Consider the following 26,214-nt stretch of genomic DNA (forward strand, 5'->3'; position numbering starts at 1 on the left):
GCACCGTGTTCTTCGCCCGGAAGCGGCTGGCTCGCGCCACTCTCCACTGCACATGCGCGAAGCCAAGCGTTAAGGCGAAAGCGACCGGCTTGTGAGGCTACAGTTACAGGAAGAACGAGACTGTCTCTTCTCGCGAGAAGAGGGGAGTGGGGGAGGGACAGGGGCTAGGAGCGTTACCAGGGAAACAGCCGTTGGATTTGTGGCGCCCGCTCAGGTGAGGGGAGAAAGCTGAGCAGCAAACATTCAGACCAGGTTCTGAACCCGCAGTAAAAAGTAATAACTATAAGAAAATGAATTTCTATATATTAATATAACTTTAGCTTCCTTAGGGCGCTTATGGACACATTTTTAAGCAGATTTTATTAAGTAGGGTGGCCAAGTGTAGGATACAGAGTACTTGGTGATGGGTCCAGACACCATCAGTAATGACAAAGCATTTCTCATACTTCTGTGTAAAAAAAAAAAAAAATTAAGTGTTCTGACCCGATGTAAATTCTAAAATATCCGTGTAACGAGGGTACAGCAGTAACAAAAACCAAACTGTTTTGTTAAAGTTGTTAGTGGTTTTGAGGGTTTTTTTAAAAAAAAAACACCCTTTACTTTTCCTGCATATTCTTTGGAAGAATTTCTAATCCTGAGGAAAAGGTTCATCAGGGAGTTCAGTTTGCTTTTATTTAACAAATACAAACGCCCACAATGTGCCGCTGAGCCGCGCGGGGATGTGAAAATAAAATCTTCCCTGGTTACCGCCTGGAGGAGCTCAGCCCGGGGGAGGCCGGCAGGTTCACTAGAAAGGCAGGTGAGGTGGGGCGCAGTGAGCCCCGAGGAGTCGCGGCGGGCCCAGCCCTGGATCCCCGCGAGCTTCCTGGAGGAGGGGACGAGAGCCTAAAGCAGACAGGCATGGTCCAGGATGCGTGCGCAGGGTCTGGAGACTTGCTTGTGGGGATGCAAAGTGTGCCTGTAATAAAAACATCACGCCGTGTCATAATAAGCTAACGGATTGTTACATCTTGTACGTCCCAGTGACCAAAATTTTTTCCTAAAATGCTCCTGAGTTCCAATAGAAGAAAATGAAGTTTCCTCGTGGTATTGCATGTTAATGAAAATCTGCAGGTATGCTATGCTCTTAAAGTTCTAACCAATTTTTTTGAAGTGAAGTTTTTATACTTTTTAGATTGCCTTAGCAGCAATGGTGTTTTGCTCTAGTTTTAGATATAGAGATGAACTAACTTGAAAATTGTGCAAATGTACAGTCAAAATTAGAATACAAGTTTCCTCCCCAACCCATGTCTGACTCTTTCATAAGAAGAAATTGTACATGTTTGTTGTAATTCACAACAGGTACATCTATGTTTTCCCTCTTAATGTAATCTATGAATTACTGTGCATTTATTCAAGGCTTAAAAAGGAACACGACTACTACCTAAATTAGATGTATTGTTGGCATTATGTATTAGTTTGCTAGGGTTGCCATAGCAAAATACCACAGACTGGGTGGCTTAAACAACAGAAATAAATTTTTTCACAGTTGTAGAGGTTGGAAATCTGAGATCAAGGTGCCAGCAGGATTGGTTTCTCCTGAGCCTTGTGTCCTTTGGCTTGCAGATGGCCCCTTTCTCTCTGTGTCCTCACATGGCCTTTTTTTCCTGTGCTTGCACATCCCTTATGTCTCTTCCTTTTCTCGTAAGAACACCAGTCATTTTGGATTAGGGCCCCATCCTTATGACTTCATTTAACCTTAATTACCTCCTTAAAGTCCCTATCTCCAATTATAGCCAAATTGGGGCTTGGAGCTTCAACATAGGCATTTTGGGGAACACAATTCAGTCAATAATACATTAGAACTGTGTATGTTAATTTACAATGATATGATATAGATCAAAGAGACTGAAAAAATGGATACCTCAGAGACTTAGATTTTAAAGACATTAAAGTACTTCCCTGGTGGTCCCTGGTGGTCTGCACTTCCAATGCAGGGGGCATGGGTTCGATCCCTGGTCGGGCAAGTTCTGCACACCATGTGGTACAGCCAAAAAAAAAAAAAAAAAAAAAAGACATTAAAATACTGTATTTAAAGAAAATACCGTGTATACAAGTTTCAGGACAAAAAAAAAAAAAAAAAGATTATGGCAGAATGCACCATATTGAGATATGGGGCATATGCCTTAAACTTTCATAGAAGTGATTTGGACAGATCTTCCAAAAACTTAGTAATCCAAGAAATGTTTGTCAGTTCCTGTCATAGTTACTGAAGAATATGTCATAATAGGTTGCCAAGGAAGTTGTCATACACATGGAGTGAAGTACTTCCCAGTCTTCTTCATCCCTTTGAGCATGTTTTATTTTCAAAGCAAGAAGCCATCATGGGAGACCTTTTTTCTTTATTTTGGGAGGTGGATCCTCCCCCCGTACCTATAAGTTTTACCATTCCAAATCAAGATTATGAATGCCGGAAGGATGACTCTTGTGGGACAATAGGGAACTTCCTGCTTTGGTATTTTGTCATTATATTGGTCCTGATGTTCTTCTCTCGGGCTTCTGTCTGGGTAGGATATCCTTTTTCATTTTAAATAATATATTTACTGTATACTAGGGGATTTTCCATAAAATAAATTTATTTTACATTGGTGAAACTACTTTTTAAAAGTTTGTCTTCTAGTTTTAAAAATAATGAAGTATCATTCTAGAGAACCCAAGAATATAGAAAAGGATGAAGAAGAAAATTTAAACTACTGTAATCCTATTTCCTAGAGATAACCACTGTTAACATTTTGGAGTATGTTCTTCTACTTTTTTTCTTTTTCTGTATCACAGTATATCTCTCTTCATCTGTCTATCTTTGATCTTAGATGGTTGGCATTATGTTTTATATATTTTTATAACCTGCTTTTTTTTTTTTAATTTTTATTTATTTATTTATTTCTGGCTGTGTTGGGTCTTTGTTTCTGTGCGAGGGCTTTCTCTAGTTGCGGCAAGTGGGGGCCACTCTTCATCGCGGTGCGCGGGCCTCTCACTGTCGCGGCCTCTCTTGTTGCGGAGCGCAGGCTCCAGACGCGCAGGCTCAGTAGTTGTGGCTCACGGGCCTAGTTGCTCCGCGGCATGTGGGATCTTCCCAGACCAGGGCTCGAACCCGTGTCCCCTGCATCGGCAGGCAGATTCTCAACCACTGCGCCACCAAGGAAGCCCTAACCTGCTTTTTTAAACTTAATATTATATTGTAATCATTCCTCAAATTATATTTACACAGCAGCACTCTTAACGACTGCATAATTTTGTTTTATGGTTGCACCATAACAAATCTGCAATTTTGAGATATTTAGGTTGTTCTCAGTTTGTCCAAATGCTAAGTAATACTGGGATAAACTTCCCTACTGGTTAATGACCTCCAAATTCCTTTTGTAGCTGTGTGATTCTAATCAAAGATACAGAAGTTGTCATATTTATAGGATACATGTTGTAGGATTTTGGGTTTTTAGAATGAGGCATTACATTCTCCACATAGAATAAGACACAGAACTAAACTAAACAGAGCTAAAGTCACCACTCTAGACCACCTACTAGCAGAAAAAATGCCATCCTAAGGAGTGAGATAGCCCACTTAATCAGGGCTGTGATGCTCCCACATATTATGAGTAACTGAGCTCTTATAAATCACTGATGTGGAATCCTTGCTGACCATTATTACCAGGCTGATGATTAATAAAACCACGACCATTTAGCATTACAGCCAGAGCACTAGGCTGGCAATGGTCAGCTAGGCTGAATGCTGTATCAGCTCTAGATGGAGAGGAGGAGGCTTGTTATGTGTATGCCAGCTGGATTCCATTGTAATAATCAAAGACTCTTCCCCTCATCACCTCCTCCCCCTAAAAAGAAGTTTCATCTAAAGTCTAAATGCTTAAGATAGATACTTTGCCAAAAGAATATTTAGAATAGTGGTAGTTTATACATGTCTTAGACTCCCTAGCTATGTACATTGAATTTGTCTAGCCTGGCAAGAAAAGCTACTTTAGAAAATTAACAAAAAATTGAAATTGGTTCTTGGCAATTTCATCATGAAGACCCCTTGAGAGGTCTAAGTTCTTTCTCTGCTCCCTTGCTTGCATCAGCTTTTGGAGTCATAGAGCCCTGAGCTTCAAGGACCTCAAGAGAGCTTATGGCCCAGCCTTCTGCTTGTAGGCAAGTAAGTTATCAGTATCCATCCTTTGTTTTTTTATTGATAAAGCCCAAAGAAATTAAGTGACTTGTCCAATGTCACGTGAGTGGTTATGACAGAGAGGCGAATAGACCCAGGTTTCCTGCCATATCGTTTGTTTGTTTCATAGCATAGTTGAAATGTTGAATTATATCTATTCAGTGCTGATTAAAACCTTAATTATCTTAGAGGTTTTGTCTTTCACTTTGTACCCTTATGGCAGCTATAATCCACTCAACTGCTTCTTCTAAAGGGTCCCAGATTTGAAATCTGAGAACCACATGAGAGCTGGTCAAAAAGGATGGAATTTTTCCTTCACTTTGAACTTCATTTTCTCTGCTAAATTATGAACGTTTATTTACAAACCTTGAAGTAATGGTAAAAGCGTGATGGAAATGTGGTGGTAATTATCCTCAAACATGAAGCACACTGATTTCCTCTGGATTTGCCACTATCTAAGATGCATGTACCCTCTTGCTCTCAGAGATTATATATACTATATTTAGTTTATATATATTTTTAGTGTTTATTCAGACAGCTAGTGCTGGAATTTTTCCAAACAAAACCAGTCCAGGCTCCTCTTTTTGCATATGTGGAAACTGAGCTTAGGAGGTATTAAGTGGCTTGGTAAAATCACAGTGGAAGAAAGGCAGAGCCATAGCCCAGATCTCACCACTGTCCTACCCTACACTTCAGGGCAGGCACTTCTGCTGTTTTCACTCAACTGAGTCACACACAAAGACACTTAATAAAATGCTTTTGGTAACCACAGTTCATATGATTCCACTTTAGCTTGATGTAAAATCTTTCTTTTGATTTAGTGATTATATTTTGATTTGACATAAGTCAAATATGGAAGCTTTCCATGAAAAAGATATAAACCTAATAAGTGTTTTAAAACACTTTCCCCCCTGAATTACAAAAGTACTCATTATAGAAAATGTGGACATTATAGGAAAGTAGAAAAAATGAAATAAAAACCACTCCAGATTATATAGAAACAATCAACTACTATTAACTTTTTAAGGTTCATAAACTTCTAATCTTTTAATAATCATCTCTATACATTTTAAATTTAAAATAAGGCCACCCAAAAACATTTTTTAAAAAGAGGTATCTTAAAAGAGGATTTCACTGAAAGCTTTCAGAGAATGATTTCAGTAACCCAAAAAGCAAAGAGGTACCTCGTTAGAGAAACTTGCCTACCATTGTGGAGATCAGGTATTAAGAAAGGAATGGACCAAAGATCTTAGATTGCAGTTATGAATAGCCAAGTGTGGTACTTTTCAACCCAGAGGCAGTATGACTTTCTACATAAATTCATTTTTTCCCTAATTGTAGACAATTTGAATAATTAGAAGGAAAAAAAATCAGTTTCAACACTCGAAGCCACTATTGCTAACACTTGCGTACATCCCTTAGTCTTTTTTCTTTTCATATTTTTAGCTAACTTATGATCATACGGCATATACAAATTTGCATCTTGATTTTTAACTTAATATTATAACATTAATTTCCTCATGTTAGAACATACTTTTATTATAATTTTTACAACGATATATTGTATGATTGTATGATTACATCATAATTTATTTATTGCCTCCTTTTTAAAAAATTAATCTATTTTTGGCTGCATTGGGTCTTCGTTGCTGCACGCAGGCTTTCTCTAGTTGCGGCGAGCGGGGGCTACTCTTCGTTGCGGTGAGCAGGCTTCTCATTGCAGTGGCTTCTCTTGTTGTGGAGCACAGGCTCTAGGCATGAGAGCTTCAGTAGTTGTGGCGCGCGGGCTCAGTAGCTGTGGCTCAGGGGCTCTAGGGCGCAGGCTCAGTAGTTGTGGCACGCAGGCTTTGTTGCTCCACAGCATGTGGGATCTTCCCAGACCAGGGATCGAAGCCTTGTCCCCTGCATTGGCAGGCGGATTCTTAACCACTGCGCCACCAGGGAAGTCTGAGCCTACTTTTGAATTTTGTATTTATATTACCCTAATTACATTGGGATAAATATTTCTGTACATAAAACTTTCTCTCTTTTGGAGTTTATTTCCCAGTGATAGATTCCCAGAATTATTATGTGCCAAAAGTGTTATGAGTATTTCTAAAGTACTTGATATATTTTGAAGTTGCTTTGTATGTGTATCTTTTAGCAAAACCATTTTCGGCATCAAAAAGTGGGACGTGTGAAAAATGGGGCAAATATATTTATGGAGTATTGGGGCAGAATATTTGAAATTGGAACTATTCAAAGAAATCAATTTCTTCTAGTTGCCATATTCACAGGTAATATATTATGGTTGCATTCTGGAGGAAAGTTTCTGAAGGATTTAGGAGATATAAGTCTATGAATTCATATAAAGATCTTAAAGAATTATCATAACATAACCTGATAAAATGTCCTTTAAAAAGTAATTTTAAACTGGGACTTTCCTGGCGGTCCAGTGGTTAAGACTCCGCACTTCCACTGCAGGGGGCATGGGTTTGATCCCTGGTCGGGGAACTAAGATCCCACAAGCTGCACATCATGGCCAAAAAATTTTAAAAAGTAATTTAAAACTAATCCTAGTACTATCATATCTGTTTTTAAATGACATTTAAACGATATTTCTCTATAAAATCAGTGAGTACAAGAAAACTTTGTAGCTAATAGCTTCTTATCAGTATTATTTTCTCTCAATCTTTGTTCCATTTTGCTGGGTTCAAAACATTTTGGTAGATCCTGCTGTCAAAGCATGGTCTTCTTAATGGGCAGCAGAAGCAGGATCACAATAGTAGGAACTCAGTATTTATTGAACTGCGCTGTTTAAAATTAGACATTGTCAAAGGGCCCAAGGCAATAGTGTTTCTTAACAAGTAAATATGAGGGAAGAACAACCAACTGAGATCACTATTACTAATCTATATTTCTGAAACAGATGTCTGAGAAGAAAAAGAATGAAGACAATGGAACAAGCACTTCACTAAGTAAAGGTGAGAGCCAGTGCATATTTTATATTGGACTATGATGAGAGAAATATGTGTTGTGTGTGGAAAGCAAACAACAGAGGTAAATAGCCAAGAGCGTTATAGAGCCTCCCCAGACCTGTGGTGGCCCACTGGATGAGCACCTTGCTTTGGTGCAGAAGGACTGGTTAGCTACTTCATCAAAGCTGCTAGAGGCTATAAATTACTGGTAGGTAGAGCTCAAGCTGTCTTTTCATTCCTCAGCATTCTCCCGTCACACAGCTTGCCTTTCACACACATTTACTGCTAATGTTACCACAGGACTATGAGCTCTATATGACATCTTTTTCAATAACCTATAAATAGTGGTATGCTGATAAATGTCTAACAACTGGCTCTCCAAAAATGTGTGTATATATCATTTTAAAAATTTTACTAATATAAAGGATGTATATCAGACAATTTACAAATAATAAAACATATAATACACTTTATGGTAAATTCCATATAGACCACTGATTCTCACAAAATACTTTCTTTGATTATAGCCTTAGCCAACCTATAGCTGCAACAGATGAACGAGTGTAGTTCTAATATGAATGTTATTGATACTTTCCTTTAAGTTAAGGAGTAAGATGAAAGAAACAGAAAGATGTATGTTGGAACTTAACTTGGTTGTTAATGATGTGTATGACATCTTTGCTGAGCTGGATAATAGTTTTAGAATACTCTGGAAGAATATTTCCTCATTTTTTGGGTGCTATTCACCATATAGCGGCTATAGGCATGATACCTTTAAATGTAATCTATGTCAGTAACATGTTCTCCATTACTTTAAGTCTAGACAATCAACAAAACCATAAATGAAGACCCGATTCTTAGTGCTTGTTAATTTTTATCCCACCAAAACTAATTTCAGGTTACCAACATGATGTCACTGAACATAGGAGTTAGGAAGAGATGCACAGTAGCACATCATTGCATAGTATTTCCGATATCCAGAGACAACAGACATAAATAGTAGCTTCAAGAGCAAACCTCACAATAAAATCTAGTAAAATAATTTAGGAAGTGATGAGTTTTGAGTATTTATTACATTTATTTGTAACAAATTGATTTAGTGGTAAGTTTATACAATTTAATTTTTACTAATAGCTGTGTTTAACAGCCATCTTGCAAAATTCCTGAAAGTTTATCAGTTCTTGTGAACTGGCTGGTATGAGCCAACTCCAGCACACCAGTGCATAAAGAGAAGATCCTTTTTAGTTTTCTGCTACCCAAATCACGTTCATATACACGCTTGCATCTTTAAGCTGTCAAGGCAAAGGTAAAAAGGTCCTTCTCTGGAAAAGTTTGGAGACCTTTCCCTTGATATTATATCAAGGGTCCATGAAACTTCAAAAGTAATATGTCAAGCATCTATCTGGCCCTTTTGGTTTTTAGGAGTTTTGGTATGGTACTGGAAAATGAAGTCAGCTGCCAACACTTGCAAGTGAGTGGGGAAAAGTGGTGGCTTGGCAAATGGCAGCAAAGAGTGAGCCCACACCATAGGCTTCCTTTCTAGGTAAGATGAGATTATAGTAACCAGCAATGTGCCTAACTTGTTGATTTGTTTCATTGTTGTTAGCAAGCAAAGATACTTCCTATAAGCGGCAAAACAAAGATGGTGCCTGGGATTCTTTGCAAATGATGACAAAACCAAAGCAGAACCAACTTACTCTTGTAACTGACTCAGAAATGGCTTTGGTCAATGCATATCTTGAACAAAGACGAGCGAGGCACCATTCTGAATTCAGCCGGGTGAATCAGACCCAACCTGACAGTGATACTACTGAGTGTGAGAGTGAAGTATCTAACTCGGGAGCCTCCTCTTGGAAGGAGAGTGAAAGTGAACAGCACCAATCACCAGCCAGTATTAAGAAGAGAAAAATAACTCAGAGGCAAAGGAATATGGGAGGTTGCCAAATCAGGGAAAGGCCCTGCCTCCACTGCAAAGCCATGAGAACCAATGAATGGCTGACCCGCCATTTCCTTCAAAACACTTCAGTAACAACCCCAAAGAAGGGAGATATTCAAGAAGGAAATTCTGGACCTGGTATTAACAAAATTCAGTAAATTTTGAATTTTATCCAGTCCTTACCTTACTTGAAGCCAAATGAAAGAGATGAATAAAACACAAAAAATCACCAGAGCTCTAGGTGAGGAGGCTTTTACAATAAAGTCTCTCTACTAACAACAAAAACATTCTTGGAATGCAAGAGATAAAATTTCAGATAATTCTTTGTCCAAAAACAGGCCAGTGAATTTGTTTATGGCACCATTGGAGCATCAAAGATCTACATCCACTGTGATTTTTTTTTCAAAAGAGCACAAGACAGATACTTTATGCCTTGAGTGTATGTATTTTGTTTATATCTGTAATACAAATAAGGAACCTCTTTGAAAATATATTTATGTTTAGAAACTATTTAAATTTATATGTTTTGGTCATCTGATTGACTGAATGAGTTAGGTAATGTTGGTTGGAATAGAATTGGCTCATATTCTCCAGATCCATATTTACAGGTGGCTCTACCTGAGCTGTATTTTATTTTTTGGCCGGGAGGCTTGTGGGATCTTAGTTCCCCTATCAGGGATTGAACCCAGGCCCTCGGCAGTGAGAGCGTGGAGTCCTAACCACTGGACTGCCAGGGAATTCCCTACCTGAGCTGTATTGATGCACATGTGTCAGCTTGGGGCTGGAATGAGACCGGATTCCTAGAGTAGACCAGAAGGACAGCTGGGCCATGGGCTGTCCGTGGTTATTGTCCAAAGGGCATGACAAGTATTAAAGAAAAAATTATTCTGGCATGTGTTAAAATGATAAGGAAGACTTTATTCAAGACTATTTGTAATAGGGGTCCAGTCTATTGCAACTGGGGAGAGAAATCAAGCTCAACTCCAAATACAGCAAGTTCAAGTGGGGATTTATAACCAAGGAACAGGGTAAGGGTGTCAGTGGATGGAAAATTACTAAGAGGAGCCATCAAGGGTAGGGGGATTTCTGCTAAATTGACCTGGCATGATTCTTGCTAAAGGCAGACCAAGGACTTATACAGCAAAGGTAGAGGATGAGGAACTTGATCAGATGTCAAGGGTGCTCAGATATCAAGGGTGGGGGACTGTCACTAAACTTACTTAGCAGAATTCTTGCTAAAACTGGACTGGGCAGCCAAAGACAGGATGGGCGCCAAGGTTGAGATCTGGATGAGAAGAGGGCTCGGAGGAGCCTAACTCAAATTTGTCAAAGAAAGAGTCTTTATTGAAAGTTAGCATAGTTGGGGCTGAGTTTTCCAGTTAGGCGGGGACCCCAGTGGTGGGGAATTCAAGCAGGCCTAGTAGATGGGTGGCTATTCTGGAGGATGGCAGAACCCCAAGTGGGATATAAAACAAGGCCCAGATCCCAGAGAAGAGGGCTGACAAGGACAAGATAAGCAGCAGGGGCTCTGCGCTGGAGTTCAAAGAAGGGTTTAAGTGTTAGGGACGGATTTGGATACTACAGCTTAATACTAAGAACTGAGCCTTTTATGGGGTATTGGGAGAGATACAACACAGCTATTACTGTGGGCTTGGGAGTTACTCCTGATAATTTCAAGTTCCTTAACTAACGGCAACAAAGAGACCCGGGAGGCAATGTGGAAGCCCCAGCCACTGGAACTAGGCCACTAGAATCCAGGACATGGGGTGACATTTCTGAGCTTATTTGTGGAGACTGTCTTATTCAGATTTCCTCAGGATTGGAACAGGTCTGAGGCTGCAAGTGAAAAGAGGACAACTTCAAGTTTCAATTCAAGCATCAACCTTTTCCACAAAGACTTCCTTTACTTCTTGATTTTACCCTCCTCCACTTTGTCCCCTCAGGCAGAACTCACTGTGCCCTCCCTTATGCTCCAATGTACCTTGAAAAGTTCTCTATGTCGGCACCCTTAACATTTTAATGCATGTATTTGTTTGCATATATATATATCTCCACCCTTAAAGATAGAGTCCATGACTTATCTGTATCTCTGTGACCCAGCACAGTGCCAGACAGCATGGCAGATAAATAATGCAGTTGAATCAATATGCAGAGGGATTCATGAATGCAAAAGGGAGGAGCTGAGGAAAGCAGAGGCAGAGAAAGCAGGGCAGGGGCCAATATCTAAAATTTAGTGAATGATTCTGGTATTTCTAACTTGATATGATCAAGATGCTTGTTATCTTGCTTATTTAAATAGCACCAAAACAAAACCCAAATACCAAAAGACAATAAAAACAAACTCAAAATATAGTAAGTTGCAGGGACAGGATTTAGACCCAAATCATCTGACTTCAGAGTTTGGGCTCTTAATTACTGTGATCTTAGCCATTATTTTCTGAAGATGGAAAAATCCTGATTTCAAGGTAAGTCAGTTACCACCTCCCACACAGCCATAAGTGATATCCAAGCTGATATAATCTCATCAGGAAGAGGAGGACAATGACTGTATTCTAGATAACAGAGTACGATGGGTCCAGGCCCCAAATGTGTTGCTTGTGGATCTAAAATATAAGCAATGAACTATTATCTGAAAAGTCACGTATGTCAAAGACTTACTACTTTTCATGGTCTCATCTGTGGGGCTAGCACAGGTCTGAGTTGGGGGGTGGGAGACAGGTGTCCATTGGAAGAAGGAATCATGGATGAGTTAAACCAGGGTCTATAAATATGAAGGGATTAATTAGGGTAATTTGTAAGTACGTTAATCGAAAAACAGAGACCAAACGCAGCTGGGAGGACAGCCAAAGCCAAGGAGAGAAATACACTGAATCAGAGGAATAAGGCAAGGGCATTGCAGGATGAGGAGCAAAAGCATGGCCAGACTCATTGGAACTGAATTGATGAGCGAGGTACGGAACATGTGAAGTGGGAGATAGTTCCTGAAACTAGGGCTGCAAACATTAGTTGTGGCTTGGTTTTCATTGTATTCAGAGCCTGTGTGAGCTGTCAGGGTGGGGCCCCTGGGCTTCATAACAGTCCCTTCTTCAGTCTGTCCTTGCTGAATGGGATAAACTTGGCCACCTGTGGTTTTTATGGGAGAAGGTTGTAACCTGTTTGGGTAGCTTGCTTGTGGGGAGGCATGGAACGCTTGGGCTTGCTTCCTGTCTGTGGTCCATCCATGCAACTAAATGGTCAGAACTGACCTGTGTAGCAATGTCCACCTACATCAAGCATCACAACTCTTGTCAGGAACTGTGAGGGAGGGAACTATGGGATGCAGGGAAGTTTGTTTTGTTTTTTTTTTTTAAACAATATATTCTTTTCTTTTTAAAATTTAATTTATTTATTTTTGGCTGTGTTGGGTCTTCATTGCTGCGCGGGCTTTGTCTAGTTGCGGCGAGTGGGGGCTACTCTCTGTTGCGGTGCGCGGGTGTCTCATTGCGGTGGCTTCTCTTGTTGCAGAGCACAGGCTGTAGGCGCGCGGGCTTCAGTAGTTGTGGCGTATGGGCTCAGTAGTTGTGGCTCACGGGCTCTAGAGCACAGGCTCAGTAGTTGTGGCACACGGGCTTAGTTGCTCTGCAGCATGTGGGATCTTCCTGGACCAGGGCTCGAACCTGTGTCCCCTGCGTTGGCAGGTGGATTCTTAACCACTGCACCACCAGGGAAGCCCAGGGAAGGTTTTAAGAGATGGATGTGAAATGAGAAATGAGAGTATACACATGGGAGGTGTTTGGAGAGGGGTTGGGGAATAGGGGAACTGGAAACTATAGCTACACTAGCTACACGGTAGATAGTCTCAAACTCTGAACCTCTGCCCTCCAAGATTGGGTGGTGTGGTTTTGGTGGAAGGAGAGGCAAGCCAGTAGCAATAACAGCAACAATAATAATACTGATAAGAGATGACATTTAGAGAGTGCTTGCTATATGCCAGGCACCAAAGTAAGCATTTTATAAGGATTAATTTACCCTTCACAAGCTTGCATCCAATTTTATGGATGATGAAACCGAGGCTCAGGGAAATTAAATGATACACCCAAGATCATAGAGCTGGTGAGTGTTGGGGAGTTGGGTCTTGGGTTTTGTCTGATCACAAAGATTTTGTTTTTACTGTGATGATAACACGTTATCCATGTTCTTAATGAACAGTGATTAGATAAGAACTTGAGAGACCAGACACCAAATACCAAACCGAGTCCAGAGGCTAGAGAAGGACTATTCATGGAAAATGGAGCCAAGGGTCAGAAGCTGAGCAGAGATGGGAGCAGTTAAGTAAAGCAGGGGAGGGCTGACGCTGTTCAGTGGAGAGGCCTTATAGCATCATCTTGCCTCATTTGCAGTGAGTAAGGCTGGACAACTATCAGTAGATCAGGCAGAAACTCAGGGTGGGCTTTTGAAAAAAAGAAGGGAAATGGAAACTTAGCTGAAAGGGTTGGTGAAGGTAAGAATGAGCTTTGTACTGAATGCTGAGGAATAGGAGGCAGTAGTGACTAGAGCAGTGAGGTTGATGGCCAAAGATTTGAGAGGAGAATTGGGGGAGGACACCATCAAGAAAACCACATAGCTACAGCTCCTGCCAATGTTACTGACCCTCCCACCTAGGGCCCCCAAAAGTGTCCTCCTGCTTGGTGTCATTGGAGCCAACAGAATGAGACTGAGTTTGGTTCAAAAGGAAAGGAAAGCTTTATTCTTTGATCAAAGAATGGGGAGGTGTGACCTCTCGCTCTACAGTCCACACTCTTCCCAACAGGCTCTGGGCAGGGCTGCTGTATAGGGATCTTGTCAGCAGGGAGGGAGGCAGAGATCTTGCGGGGCAGGCACAGCTGCTCTGCTCAAGGCTCCAGGTTGCAGTGCTGGGCGCAGCGTCTCTGCACACGGCCTGCTGCCGCCACCATCTTGAATTGCAGTATCGTGTGCAGAGCTTCTGCACACGGCCCACCGAGCTGAGGTGTCCGAGCGGCCATTTTGCACTAGCAACTCTGGGCTGCAGTGCCGGGTGCGAGGCTTCTGCACGCGGTACTCCATGAGCAACTGAAACTAGGCGAAGCACAAAGGAAAAGAAAAAAAAAGGTTAGACTTTATTACCCAGATTCTATTTTTATTTACTGGGAATTTTTAATGGGCTCTGCTGGTGACACCACCGCCATCCCTTTGTCTCACAAAAGAATACTATCTCCCAACAGATTCCAGGGTAGTGTTTTCAAAACAGCGACCCATTAATAGATTGTGCAGTCAATTTAGTGGGTAGTGACTAGCATTTATTAACAAATGCATAGAAAATAACAGTGTCGCACATAATAAAGGTAAGTATTGTTTTTGTTTTAGTGTGTGTGTACTGAGTTGCAATCAATGCAAAATGTGTTTCTTAACTACGGTAGGATAGGAAATAGGAGCCACCGCTCTGGAGGAGTTTGTCGATTTTCTGTATTCGCCAGCTATTCCACTACATTATGAAGGCAGGTGTCACTCTATGCATTCGTGATTGTTGTATGCTAGTAATTAGTAAATCATCACTCAAACACTAAAGGATGGACCAACTGTCTAGATTAGTGAAAAGCTTGAATTAAATTATACGACTTTAAAAGAACTTTAGATTTATTATTTTCAAATAGAGTAAGTGAAAGCAAGCTAACCAACTGTTGCCTGGTACACAGGGGTGGGTTTTGCCTTGGTGAATAAACAAGAGTAATTTGTAATTGACATTTCAAAGAAGCCTTAGAAACAGGCCAGCCTTTGTTTAAATCATAATTACCCTGTTTGTATGTAAAAGGATACTTCTAAAGCTTTTCAAAACAACTGGTTCTTTTAAGTAGATAATTATTCCCTTTCCAATCTTGTTTACACTATTGAGAACTGCAGTGAATTCTTTTTTTTTTTTTCCATAGATAGTACAAAGGTTAACTTCAGCCAGCCCTTCCTCAAATTATCACAAATTCCCAATTAGTGAATTCTAAACAGGGTTTCCCTGTAACAATATACCAAAGACTTGTATGATGTGTTCTTTATTGCTTTGAATAACATCTGACAAGTTTCCAAGTACCAGGCCACCTGGATATTCTCTGTCTGTCAGGAACATATGGTCACAGAGGTGCATTGGAGGGTAAGAGGAAATACAAATCAGGCACAAACATGCAGGGGTAGTGAAGGAGACAAAAGGGAGAAAATGTCCCTCCTCTTTTTTTTAGTATCTAATACCAACTAAAGTGTACATTTATAGGCACTTTTTACTGTAAAGAAGAGTTGCACTTTAAATTTAACAAAGCTACAGACGGAAGTAGAAAACCGAACTTTTTTGTATGAGACTGGAAGTTATTAGGCCCAGGGAAGCTGGCAAAAAAGATGTATTCCAAAAAAAAAAATAATACTTGTCCATTTTTGCATAACATTTCTCACTGCAGATTTCCACTCAGTGAACAAAAGGAAGTGCATGAAATACTTAAAAACAAAAACAAAAATGTTATAATCCCAGACAATACTGTTTTCTAGTTCTTATCTTTTATCTTCTGAGCTTGGCCTCTTTCACAGGCAGACCCTCAAGCTGCCTGATTACAGGGGCCTGTTGTCTATAATTGTCTTTGTTTATTAGGGCCTTCTGTCACTATGAAGTTTCATGTGTTCAAAATCTTGATTTAGGAGTGAGAAAATCAGGCAGGGAGCCAACTCTGCTACTAATTAGTGTAAACCAAAAGAGGGAAGCAGGGAGATAAAAACCAGGTCCCAGTGGAAGGGTCTGCAGCCAGGGTTAGTAAAAGTGATGTGGCAGGTCAGAGAGTTGAATGAGACAAAAGCGCTTGGAGAAATTCAACTTAGGGCGAGAGTCTTTTTGTCTCTTTTCTTTGATTGCACCCCTTCAGATGCAGCAAGGGTCTGTGGTAGCCTCCATCAATTGTTTTCCTTCTGTTCCAGCAGCTCCCCATTTTGTTCCACTGTTCTCCTTCCCTTATAGGACTTAGGTCCCAGTCGGTCTAAGTCAACCAGGGTGGTGCCATTCCCCTTGTCAGTGAGTGGTTCATGCATGGGCATGTGATCTAATTCTGGAAAGGGAAGTTTGCTGGTGGGGGCATTCTGAGAAGTTTTTTCAGTCTTAAAAAAGACCTGCACTGGGACGAAATTGTTCCTTTTCGTTTGGCGGGTGATGTTGATGACTTCAACTGTGACAGGTACCTGTGTCCATAAGGACATTAGTCTAAACATATCAAAGTGAAAATATGGAAAAGTCTAGGTCCTGAGCTGCTGAATTAAGAAATTCTGGAATCATCCTACTTTTAGACTTTTTGTTAGGCAAGAAAATTTCCCTTATTAAGCATTTTAAGTTGGCTTTTCTTTTACTTGCAGCCATTATGGAGTCTTAATCATCTTTTATCCTCTATAATTTCTAGAGCAGCTCCTTTTGCCTATTATAAGGTGCTCAGACGTTAAATAAATACTAAGTACATGTACTCCTTTGATGGAGCCTGTGGTAGTGATGGTGAGAGCTGTTAATAGCTGAGAAAAGGTCTTTATAAATGTCGTGGACTTTTTGGGTTGACTGCCTCAACTCTTTTCTTTTCTAGGAGCCTCTTTTTTTCCCTGATTCTCATGCATGTTGTTACAGTGTGATCCTGCCTGTTTCCATCCCTTCACCCTGTCCAGGCATTGATTTCAGTAGGACTTTCTTCCAATCAAAGTTCCTTCCTGAGAATTTGGAATTGGGACCAGTAAAGAGATCAGTCTCCTTAGGTGACTGGACTTAGAGCAGGTTTTCACGTTTCCCTTCATATAGATTGGAAACCAGGGAAAGAAGGTTGTAACAAGAACAAAAGAATGAAGCAGAGAAGGGCAGAGAGATGCAATGGGAAGTTCTGATCGTTTTCAAGTCCCTGGTTCCAGTTAATTCCTAAGGCCAATCTGTTTACCCTCTCATAGGCATCATGACACTTCACTCGCTGGCTCTTATAATAAGTTCCCCTTTTTGCTTATGCTAACTCAAGTGAATTTCTATTACTGGAAACCAAAAGAATCCTTAAAACAGTTGTGTGCTGGTAAATGTTTAACAATCGGCTCTGATTGTTAAAAGCCCTGATTTTGTAGCACTTGCTGATTTCTGTGATATAAATACTCCCACTGTTGCTTATTTCACATTAACAAAGTGACATCACTGAACGTGGAGTTGGGAAGAAATGAGCACAGTGGCTCTGGTGAGCTGGTCTGTGACAGCTCCAGCACTGCCTAAAGAATACAACACACAGCATGCTTTTCAGAAAATCCGTGTTAAACGGGAGGTTCAGGGATATACACTGATGGCTGCTAAGCTGGGAATTCCGGTATTAAAATCTTTTAATTAATTTTAAATGTGCAGAGTCTTGGGACTCAGGGAATAGAGGAAGTAGGATTAATTTCTTAAATATTGAAAAAAAACTTTTAAAAGTATTCTAGTGATTTGGGTGTATTGGGACGAGGTGGGAGGTAGGGAGCTTGGACTGAGGAAGGGAAAGAGGCTGGGAGTGTAGCTGGAAAGATGGGGAAGAAGGTGGCCTGTGTGAGGGCACGGTCCAGGCCTTGACAAAAAGGAGAATATCACCTTCTGCAGGTGAAGACAGGCATTCTAGGGGTGAGAAGCCAAGGCTACCTGGTACCCCAGGCCACCACACTAACAAAGGACTAAATTAGGTCATTTGGCTATCACCTGTAAAATCTCCTGACCTGCTTTGTTTTTGTGTGAAGTTCCTTTAAAGAGGGAAAAGCCTTTTATTACACAATTAAGATAAGAAGGTATAAAATGTATATGCAGGGTTGGAGTAATACATTTATTGTGAATGAGGTCAAATAATCAATCAGTAAGTCTGGCATCATATCCTTCCCTCCTTTTGAAGAGGGGAAGTTGGGAGGGGTGGAGAAAGATGGTATCAGGACTTTAAGAAGCCCCCCTTCCAAGCCTAGCCACCTTCCCACACTTGATTCCTCTGCCTGAAACACCAGTCACCAAATCTTCAAATGTTGGACTCTTCAAATGTTGAACCACTCCTCAATTTTAAGACCAGTCTCAAAGATCACCCCTCTAACATTTTCTGTGGATCTCCCAGGAAAGTTGGGTTCCCACAGTTGAGACCCCTGTTGTACCCCATCATATCTTGTTATCATGAACCCCCAATCTTTCCTATCATAGGTTTGATGTTCAAAAACTGGATTTTTGGACATTATTCATTGACACTCCTAAACCCCAGAGCTTGGATTTTTGTACTTGAGCTCATGAATGAACATTTCAAATGACTGCACTGTTTAGTTTCAATGGCATCAATATCTTTGTTCACTGGTGTTTGTACATCTATTTGAATAGTTAGTCCTTGACATTTATACGTGGAAAAATGAATATGTCGATGTTAGTGATAAGAAGAATAGATTTTATAGATTTAGTTCATTTGAGACAAAGCTGGAAATCATTAGACATGCTGGAAGGGGTGCATTTTAGCATCAATTACATATTTGGACTTAAGCCTGTTGACTCTGCTCATTTGTAGAAAAAAAAGATCAAAATTAAAGAACACATATAAAATGCTGGAAAATATATTCCTGAAGAATATATCTGAAAGGTGATGTGAACTAATTCCTTATATAAAAATTAATTCCAGATGGAACAAAATTGAAAGATAAAACAAGGAAACCATAAAAGTACTAGAAAAATGCACTAGTAAAAAGTATCCTAATCTCAAGTAGGGAAGACTTTTCCAAGCACAGTACAAATAAAATCCAGAAGCCTGGGCACTAGTGGAAGGGTGTACACTGTTACAGCCTTCAAGAGAAGGATTTAGCAATTCAAATCCAAAAACTTACAGATATGAACCTCTCACCTACTATTCTACTTTTAGGAATTTATTCTAAGGAGATCATCATGGATATACACAAAGATTTACCTAGTATTTATATTGTTTCAAATGATGAAAAATTAGAAAAATCCTAGTGTCTTCTAATTGTCAACTGGTTAAATCAAACAGAACAAATCCACACCAACCAAAGATAAGGGGAACATTGGGACTTCCCTGGTGGTCCAGTGGTTAAGACTCTACGTTTCCAATGCAGGGGGTGAGGGTTTGATCCCTGGTCGGGGAACTAAGATCCCACATGCCATGCGGTGCGGCCAAAAAAAAAAAAAATTAATATACACTATTCAACAACTTGCCTTTTTTGCTTATAAATATATTTTTGACATAATTCCATGTAAGTTCATAAAGACCTATATCATATCTTTTTAATGGTTGCATAGTATTCCATTGTATAGCTCTATCAGAATTTGTTGAATAAGTTTCTTATCGATGAGCATTTATTGGTAACCTAAGTATATGTACTGACACGGAAAGGTGTCCAAATGATATCTATATAGAATGTATATATATTTCTTTTCCTTTCCAGCTCTAAAAATGTATGACTGTGTGTAGATCCACTTTTAATTTAGAGTTGCATGGTTTGGCTCTTAATTATAAGCTATATTATAATTATACTTTTAATGTATACATGTTAATTGCATCTCTCCATCTACTGTAAATTGTAAGCTCTTTGGAATGAGGGATTATCTTCACTTCTGTGTTTTCCAAAATGCCTATAAAAATGTTTGGCACTCACTTTGGAAAACAATTTGGCAGATCCTAAAAAAGTTAAACATAAGAGTTACCCTCTGGCCCAGCAATCCACTCTTTTACTTACTTAATTCATTAAGTTTAAATTTTGAATATGATTCAAAATTTCTATGTCTCTTTTACATCAACTATAGTTTTTTTCTTTTTACCTTTTGACCCCCTTTGCCCAAGTAATAATTTTTTTTAGCAAATCAGGAGGTTTTTTATTCTTTGAAAAAAAGTTTCTTGACATTTAAAAAAAAATCTTGATGAAGATCTTGAAAGGAAATTTCTAATTGCAAGTAATGTCACTGTCATCTTTTTAAATTTTTTGATTCTGTAAACTTTATATACAAATGAAGCAACCGCTAAATTCCACAGCTTTAAAAATTAAATACCTATTACCATCGTTTGACAATTTCACCGAGAGAGTATAGATGAGAGCTTAGCCAAAAATTAAAAACACATCTTTTTGGATTTGGATTTTCTCAGGGGAAATAGCCCACAACACTGCATCTTCTGTTTGAGCATATATGGCATCTCCCCTGAGCCTGGTCTTCTCCACATATGATAGGAATAAGTGTGGAAAAGTAAATGTAGCAAGTATTTGTTTTAGTGAAACCTTTAGAACCTATGTCTGAGGCTAGATTGGACACTAAGCCCAGGGACTTATAAAGGCCAAGCCTGTGCTCTGAGGTTTCAACCCTTGATATTCCCTATGAGTTGAGAAAAATAATGATTTCGCCTTTGTGGGTGGGCAAATTTATGTGTTTTTTCTCATTTTTTAATTGAAGTATAGTTGATTTACAATGTTGTGTTTGTTTCATATGTACAGCATAGTGATTCAGTATTTTTGCAGATTATACTCCATTATAAGTTATTACAACATAATGGGTATAATTGCCTGTGCTATATAGTATATCCTTGTTGCTTACTAAATATATTTTTAAGTTAAAAAGTAAGTTGGACAGTATGTATAGTCTGTCTAAAATTTTGTAAAAGAAAAAAATAAGCTGATTAATATATACACAGAAAAAAAATTTCTGACAAGATGTATATACCCAACTGGTAATAATCATCAGAGATGCAGATTGGCACAGGGCAGGGGGCAACATGAGAGGTAGTCTCATTTTTGCTATAATTTTCAGCAATATTTGAATGTTTTTACTATGAGAATATTATTTTAGAAGCAGAAAAATATGTAAAAAGTATACAAAGGTAATATAGGAGTGTTCCTTATAATATGCTTTGAAATAGTGAAAAATTGGATGTTATATACAAGGGATTTTTTAAATAAATTATAATATATCCATATCATGGAATATAATTTAGCTCTCCCCCAAATATAGTATCATCTCACACTTATAAAAGTAACCAATAATAGCAGTATGTTTTTTTTTTTAAATTTTATTTATTTATTTATTTATGGCTGTGTTGGGTCTTCATTTCTGTGCGAGGGCTTTCTCTAGTTGCGGCAAGCTGGGGCCACTCTTCATCGTGGTGCGCGGGCCTCTCACTGTCGCGGCCTCTCTTGTTGCGGAGCACAGGCTCCAGACGCGCAGGCTCAGCAATTGTGGCTCGCGGGCCTAGCATATTCAAATTAGGGATTTTATAATATATTTTAGCTCTTAAGAATTAACTACCCCACCCTGTTATATCAGGTAAATCTATTGTTTAACTTTTATGCATTAGACTTTTGTATACATTTCCAGGAATGTATAATGTATTTTAGTTGAAGACTTTGTTTAGATATCACTTTTTTTTTTTCTCTAGATCAGTGCTATCCAATAGAAATTTAATGCAAGTCACATATGTCATTTAAAATTATCTAATAACTACATTTAAAAAAGTAAAAGGAAACAGGTACAATTAATTTTAATAATATAATTTATTAACCCAATATATCTAAAATACTATCATTTTGACGTGTAATGAATATAAAAATTATTAATGACATGTTTTACATTCTAATTTTCATACTAAGTCTTTGAAATCTGGTGTGTATTTTTATACTTGCAGTATATCTCAATTTGGATGCTAAATTTTCAACAGTTAAAATGTCCTACCAAAACATTACATTGTTTTTAAAGGAAGAATATTTTACACTGCTTCAGTTTTTAAATTTGAGTTAAGATTAATTAAAAATTTAAAAAATTCAATTCCCCAGTCACACTAGTCATATTTCAAGTGGTCAATAGCCACATGTGGCTGGTGGCTACATTCTTGAAACAGTGCAGATATAGAACATTTCCATCACTGCAGAAAGTTCTATTGGACAGTGCTAGTCTAGACATTGAGCTCTTGACTGATAAAATCTTATTCATCTTTGGAGTCCTACAACTTAACAGTGCCTGTCACATAGTAGGTATTCCATAAATGAGGGATCCATTCATGGAACCTGAGCTGGGGTGATCATAAATGGGAACCTGATGCAGACAGAGAAGGATGAGAAGACAGATCTTCACAATTTGGTGTTGGGTGGTTATCTTCCAGCTGAGGAAGGACAAATAGTTATTGTACTGGAGGTTTTTTGAGCTTGGTGTTGCAAACAGTAAATGATCTATGAATTCTATTTGTTCTTCCCAACTGACTTAATAGAAACAAGAATTTGTGTAATGGACTTTTAGACCTAAGCAAGCATAAAGGCTGTCTTTGGAAGAAGGCCAGGGCCCAGTGTAAACTGGGTCCCACTGGATTAACATGGTGATTGTCTGCTGGTGGCAGGTGAGGGCAGCAGCGAACCACCAGGGTGGTGAGCTTTGAGGAGCCCCAAAGTATGGGTAGGTGGGAAAATGAAGTATTAAGGTGAACCCAAATCAGGAACTCACAGACCAAAAGGAAAGCCAAGGCTACAAAGCACAGCATCAGGAAGGATGTGAAACCCAGTTGGGACCAAGGTATAAGGAAAGATGCCAGGACCTGTGGTTTCCCATCCCACCTTAGAGGGAGGTTTGGTCTTTTCTTTCTTTCTTTTTATGTAAATTATAAGCAAATTGAAGAAAATTAAAGTTACTGTTAACCACACAGAAGTGTATAGCCAAATCACTTGTTTAAATTTTTGGTGTATTTCCTTCCTATATCGTCATTATTTTGAATGCATGTTTTGTTTTGTAAGTGGATTCTAAAAAAAAAACACCACCTTAATATTCTGTAAACATCTTTCCATGTCTGTACATATTCTTAGTATTCTTATACATCATTTAAAAAAATTATTTATTTATTTATTTATTTATGGCTGTGTTGGGTCTACATTGCTGTGGGCGGGCTTTCTTTAGTTGCAGCGAGCAGGGGCTACTCTTTGTTGCCGTGCGTGGGCTTCTCATTGCAGTGGCTTCTCTTGTCATGGACCATGGGCTCTAGGCGCGTGGGCTTCAGTAGTTGTGGCACATGGGCTTAGTAGTTGTGGCTCGTGGGCTCTAGAGCACAGGCTCAGTAGCTGTGGTACACAGGCTTAATTGCTCCTCAGCATATGGGATCTTCCCAGACCAGGGCTTGAACCTGTGTCCCCTGCATTGGCAGGCGGATTCTTAACCACTGTGCCACCAGGGAAGTCCCAAGAGTACTTTTCTAAAGACAGCTATCATCTTTCTCTTTCTGAATTACAGATTCCCCAGGGATAGGTTGATAAAGAGGTGTTTGGTCTAAAATGGTCTTTTCCTAGAACTGAGTGGAAATACCTTGGATGACTGGACAGCCCAGAGTGTTGGAGCAGTGACCCAGGGTCTGAGGATGCCTGCTCTACCCCTGATCACTCCTGAGGATTTGTGTAAGTCACTTCCCCTTTTGGGGCCTCATTTCCTCATCTGCAAAGCAAGGGGTCTTCAATGGTTTCTTTCCATCTGGAGATTTCTCAGTGAGTCTCAAAAACAGATTTTATTGCGGTTGATGGATAGGTTCATGATGTGGATTGTGGTGATGGTTTCATGGGTGTATACATATGTCAAAGCTTTTCAAATGGCATATTTTAAATATGTGCAGTTTATTGTATGTCATGTATATCTCGATATAGCTTTCTAAAAAAACTTATTTTATCCAGCTTTCAGAATGATGAGGCGGTAGAAAGGATGCTACTCTATTCTGATAAGCATCTGTTTATATTGTCAGTAGCAGAGAGAAACAACAGTGATTTCTGGAGTTTTCCCTACAGCTTCCTACTAAGGCTTGTGCTTTCTCCTCCTCCAACTTCTTCTATTCATTAAAAAAATTACTGCTTTCATCCATTCCAGGAAATGTTGATTTTGTTCATCTCAGGCATTATCCTTGAGTCCTCACTCCTTTTTTGAATGCCCGAGGTTCAGGAGCAAGGGGTCTAAGCTTCAGCTGGATCCCCAATGTGACTCTAGGCTCATCCCCACTATCTTTTTCAGGAAGAGAAGAGAGCTGTCATGTCCCTAACACTTACAGTGAACTCAACTCATTGGGTAGTAACTCTCAGCAAAAATTCCTCTTTGAAAGCATATTGTAAGGGAGATAAAACAAATTCTTACAGTGGAACTTCACACACTGTGACAATTGGGTGAGGAAATGCTCAGAGGCTGCTATGGAGGTGGCTATCTGCCCCTCCTTTCCCACCCACTGGTATATACCCTTTTCCTGACTTCTCCTATACCCAGTCAGGCACCAGTCACTCACAAGGGACTCTGATCCTTCCACTGAAATGCCTCTTTGAGCCCTTCTCATGTATTCCCTCAGCCACCACCCAGCCCAGATGCATCGTTTAAAAATCTGGATTTCTCCAGGAAGCTCCTTGCTTGGCTTCCTGCTTAAAGCATCTCTGCCCTGCAACCATCGTGCATGATTCACCATTCTCAAGACTGCAGTCACTTACCAGCTCAGAAACCTTCCGAGGCTTTACTGATTCTGCAAGTACATTAATTTCTTTCTTTCTTTCCTTTTTTAATTAATTTATTTTATTTATTTATTTTTGGCTGCATTGGGTCTTCATCGCTGTGAGCAGGCCCTCTCCAGAAGTACGTTAATTTCAATTCATATGACTACTGTCTACTTGATAGGTGCTGGGGACATGAGGATGAATTATGGTCTCTGCCTCTTGGTTTCTTTCTTCTCCCCAACACCCAAGAGAATGAAAAAACCAGAAACACCCTTAAAGTAGGTACTTGAAAATTCTAACCCAGGGATTTAGAGCGTGTGCAGATAAAGAATTTGACACACCGAGTGAAACAGAGCAGGACTCTTTGGTCTTTGTCCCCCAGGTCCTCTGCCTGCCTTTTGTCTGTGGAAAAACTGTAGCCAAAAAATAAGTTTAATCAGAGAAGTGAGAACATGCAGAAACAAAGGAAAATAGTCAAAGGAGACCAAATAATAATAGTTTAGTCATTAAGCATAGTCAAGGACCTTTAGTTCTTCCTCAAGGGCTATAGGTAATATTCTGAGCCGTATCCTGTGAGCTGTCTTATAGATACTGAAACCCCCGCCAGGTGGAAGAAGTTAACTACATGATGACCAGACTGTAGCCATGACATAAGCTGCCATGATTCCAAGAATTGGCCTCAAGGAAATGGGAACAAACAGACCCTGGAACTGAAGACTAACTGTACTTGAAACAATCAAGATGATGCTGGTCAGACCACCTCATGACCGATTTCAAGATGACGGTCAGAGCTGACTGTGCTGTTTCTGCATGCAGCCCCCTCCCTCCGCCTATAAAAGCTCTTGCCCCCTGATTGTTGGAGTAGGCCTTTGGACAGATGTCTGCCCTTCCCCCACTCCCCCAACAGTTGTAGGCATCCAAAATAAAGCAAACTTTCCTTTCCACAAACCTGGCCTCTTTATTGGCTTTTGAGCAGCGAGCAGCTGGACCCCACTTTCAGTTACAAGAGGACAGATGAAAATTTCCTTGTGTCTGTTGGTTGATACTTGCTAGGCTGAATATAATGTGTGTGAAGACTAAAATATAATAAAATATGAATCCTAAAAATAAAATGGTGTATCTTCTCCTTTTGCAATGAAGAACAAAGTCAGATCAATGTAGATGTATGTTTATAGACAACGAAAGGTTGCCTTTGTTTAAAAAAATCCTTTGTTTAAAAATCAGAATATATGTTATGGTCTAATCTTTGTTTAAGAAAAAGCTCTAAAACATGGAAAGAAGTTTGGAAAGATATACTCCAAATGGTTTTCTTTGGGTGGAGGAATTATTGGTGATTAAATAAAACACTTCCTTTTAATCCCAACTTTCTGTAACAAGCAATTTCATTGTCATAATTAGAAAGACATTTTCATTTTGGGAAAAAGCACAGAAACAGGGACATCAATTTGCTACAAATGCAGATGGATCACTTTAGAAACAGTTCAAAATTGAATATTAAAAGGCCTTCTGTTTTGTTTTAGTATAGTGTGAAGACTGGAACAGGCCATATCTACAGGGAGATTCAGCAGATATGGACTAAGTGATTGCAGTGTTTCAGGGTAAACATTATAAAAATAAACAAATGAGCCAACTAATGGAATGTGATAGACAGGATGCCTGAGTAATTA

At 39.5% G+C, this 26,214-nt stretch overlaps 2 protein-coding genes across 7 annotated transcripts in view; one reads left to right on the forward strand and one right to left on the reverse strand.

Annotated features, from left to right (window-relative positions):
• The window catches only part of TMEM209 (transmembrane protein 209), a 30,628-nt gene extending 30,520 nt beyond the window's left edge, over positions 1-108 (reverse strand). For 2 of the 5 annotated variants that reach the window (XM_082399193.1, XM_082399195.1), the window contains exon 1: positions 5-108. The gene's annotated coding sequence lies outside the window, so the exon portion shown is untranslated. The remainder of the gene's footprint in view (positions 1-4) is intronic. The other 3 variants (XM_082399194.1, XM_082399196.1, XM_082399197.1) reach the window with 2 other exon arrangements.
• Positions 99-25,495, forward strand: SSMEM1 (serine rich single-pass membrane protein 1). Of its 2 annotated transcripts, XM_082399256.1 has the most exons (7): positions 116-214; positions 1,024-1,113; positions 4,110-4,183; positions 7,104-7,158; positions 8,759-22,440; positions 23,322-23,482; positions 25,136-25,495. In XM_082399256.1, exons 3-5 carry the CDS (start codon positions 4,157-4,159, stop codon positions 9,244-9,246), a joined length of 570 nt encoding a protein of 189 aa, XP_082255382.1. In that variant the 5' UTR covers positions 116-214; positions 1,024-1,113; positions 4,110-4,156; the 3' UTR covers positions 9,247-22,440; positions 23,322-23,482; positions 25,136-25,495. The 2 variants fall into 2 exon arrangements, with proteins under 2 accessions (XP_082255383.1, XP_082255382.1); XM_082399257.1 differs by lacking the exon at positions 8,759-22,440 and having other exon boundaries at positions 99-214; positions 23,378-23,482.
• Positions 25,496-26,214: the final 719 nt, after the last annotated feature.

This window comes from Balaenoptera borealis (assembly GCF_965194805.1).
Source record: "Balaenoptera borealis genome assembly, chromosome: 7".
NCBI lineage: Eukaryota > Metazoa > Chordata > Mammalia > Artiodactyla > Balaenopteridae > Balaenoptera > Balaenoptera borealis.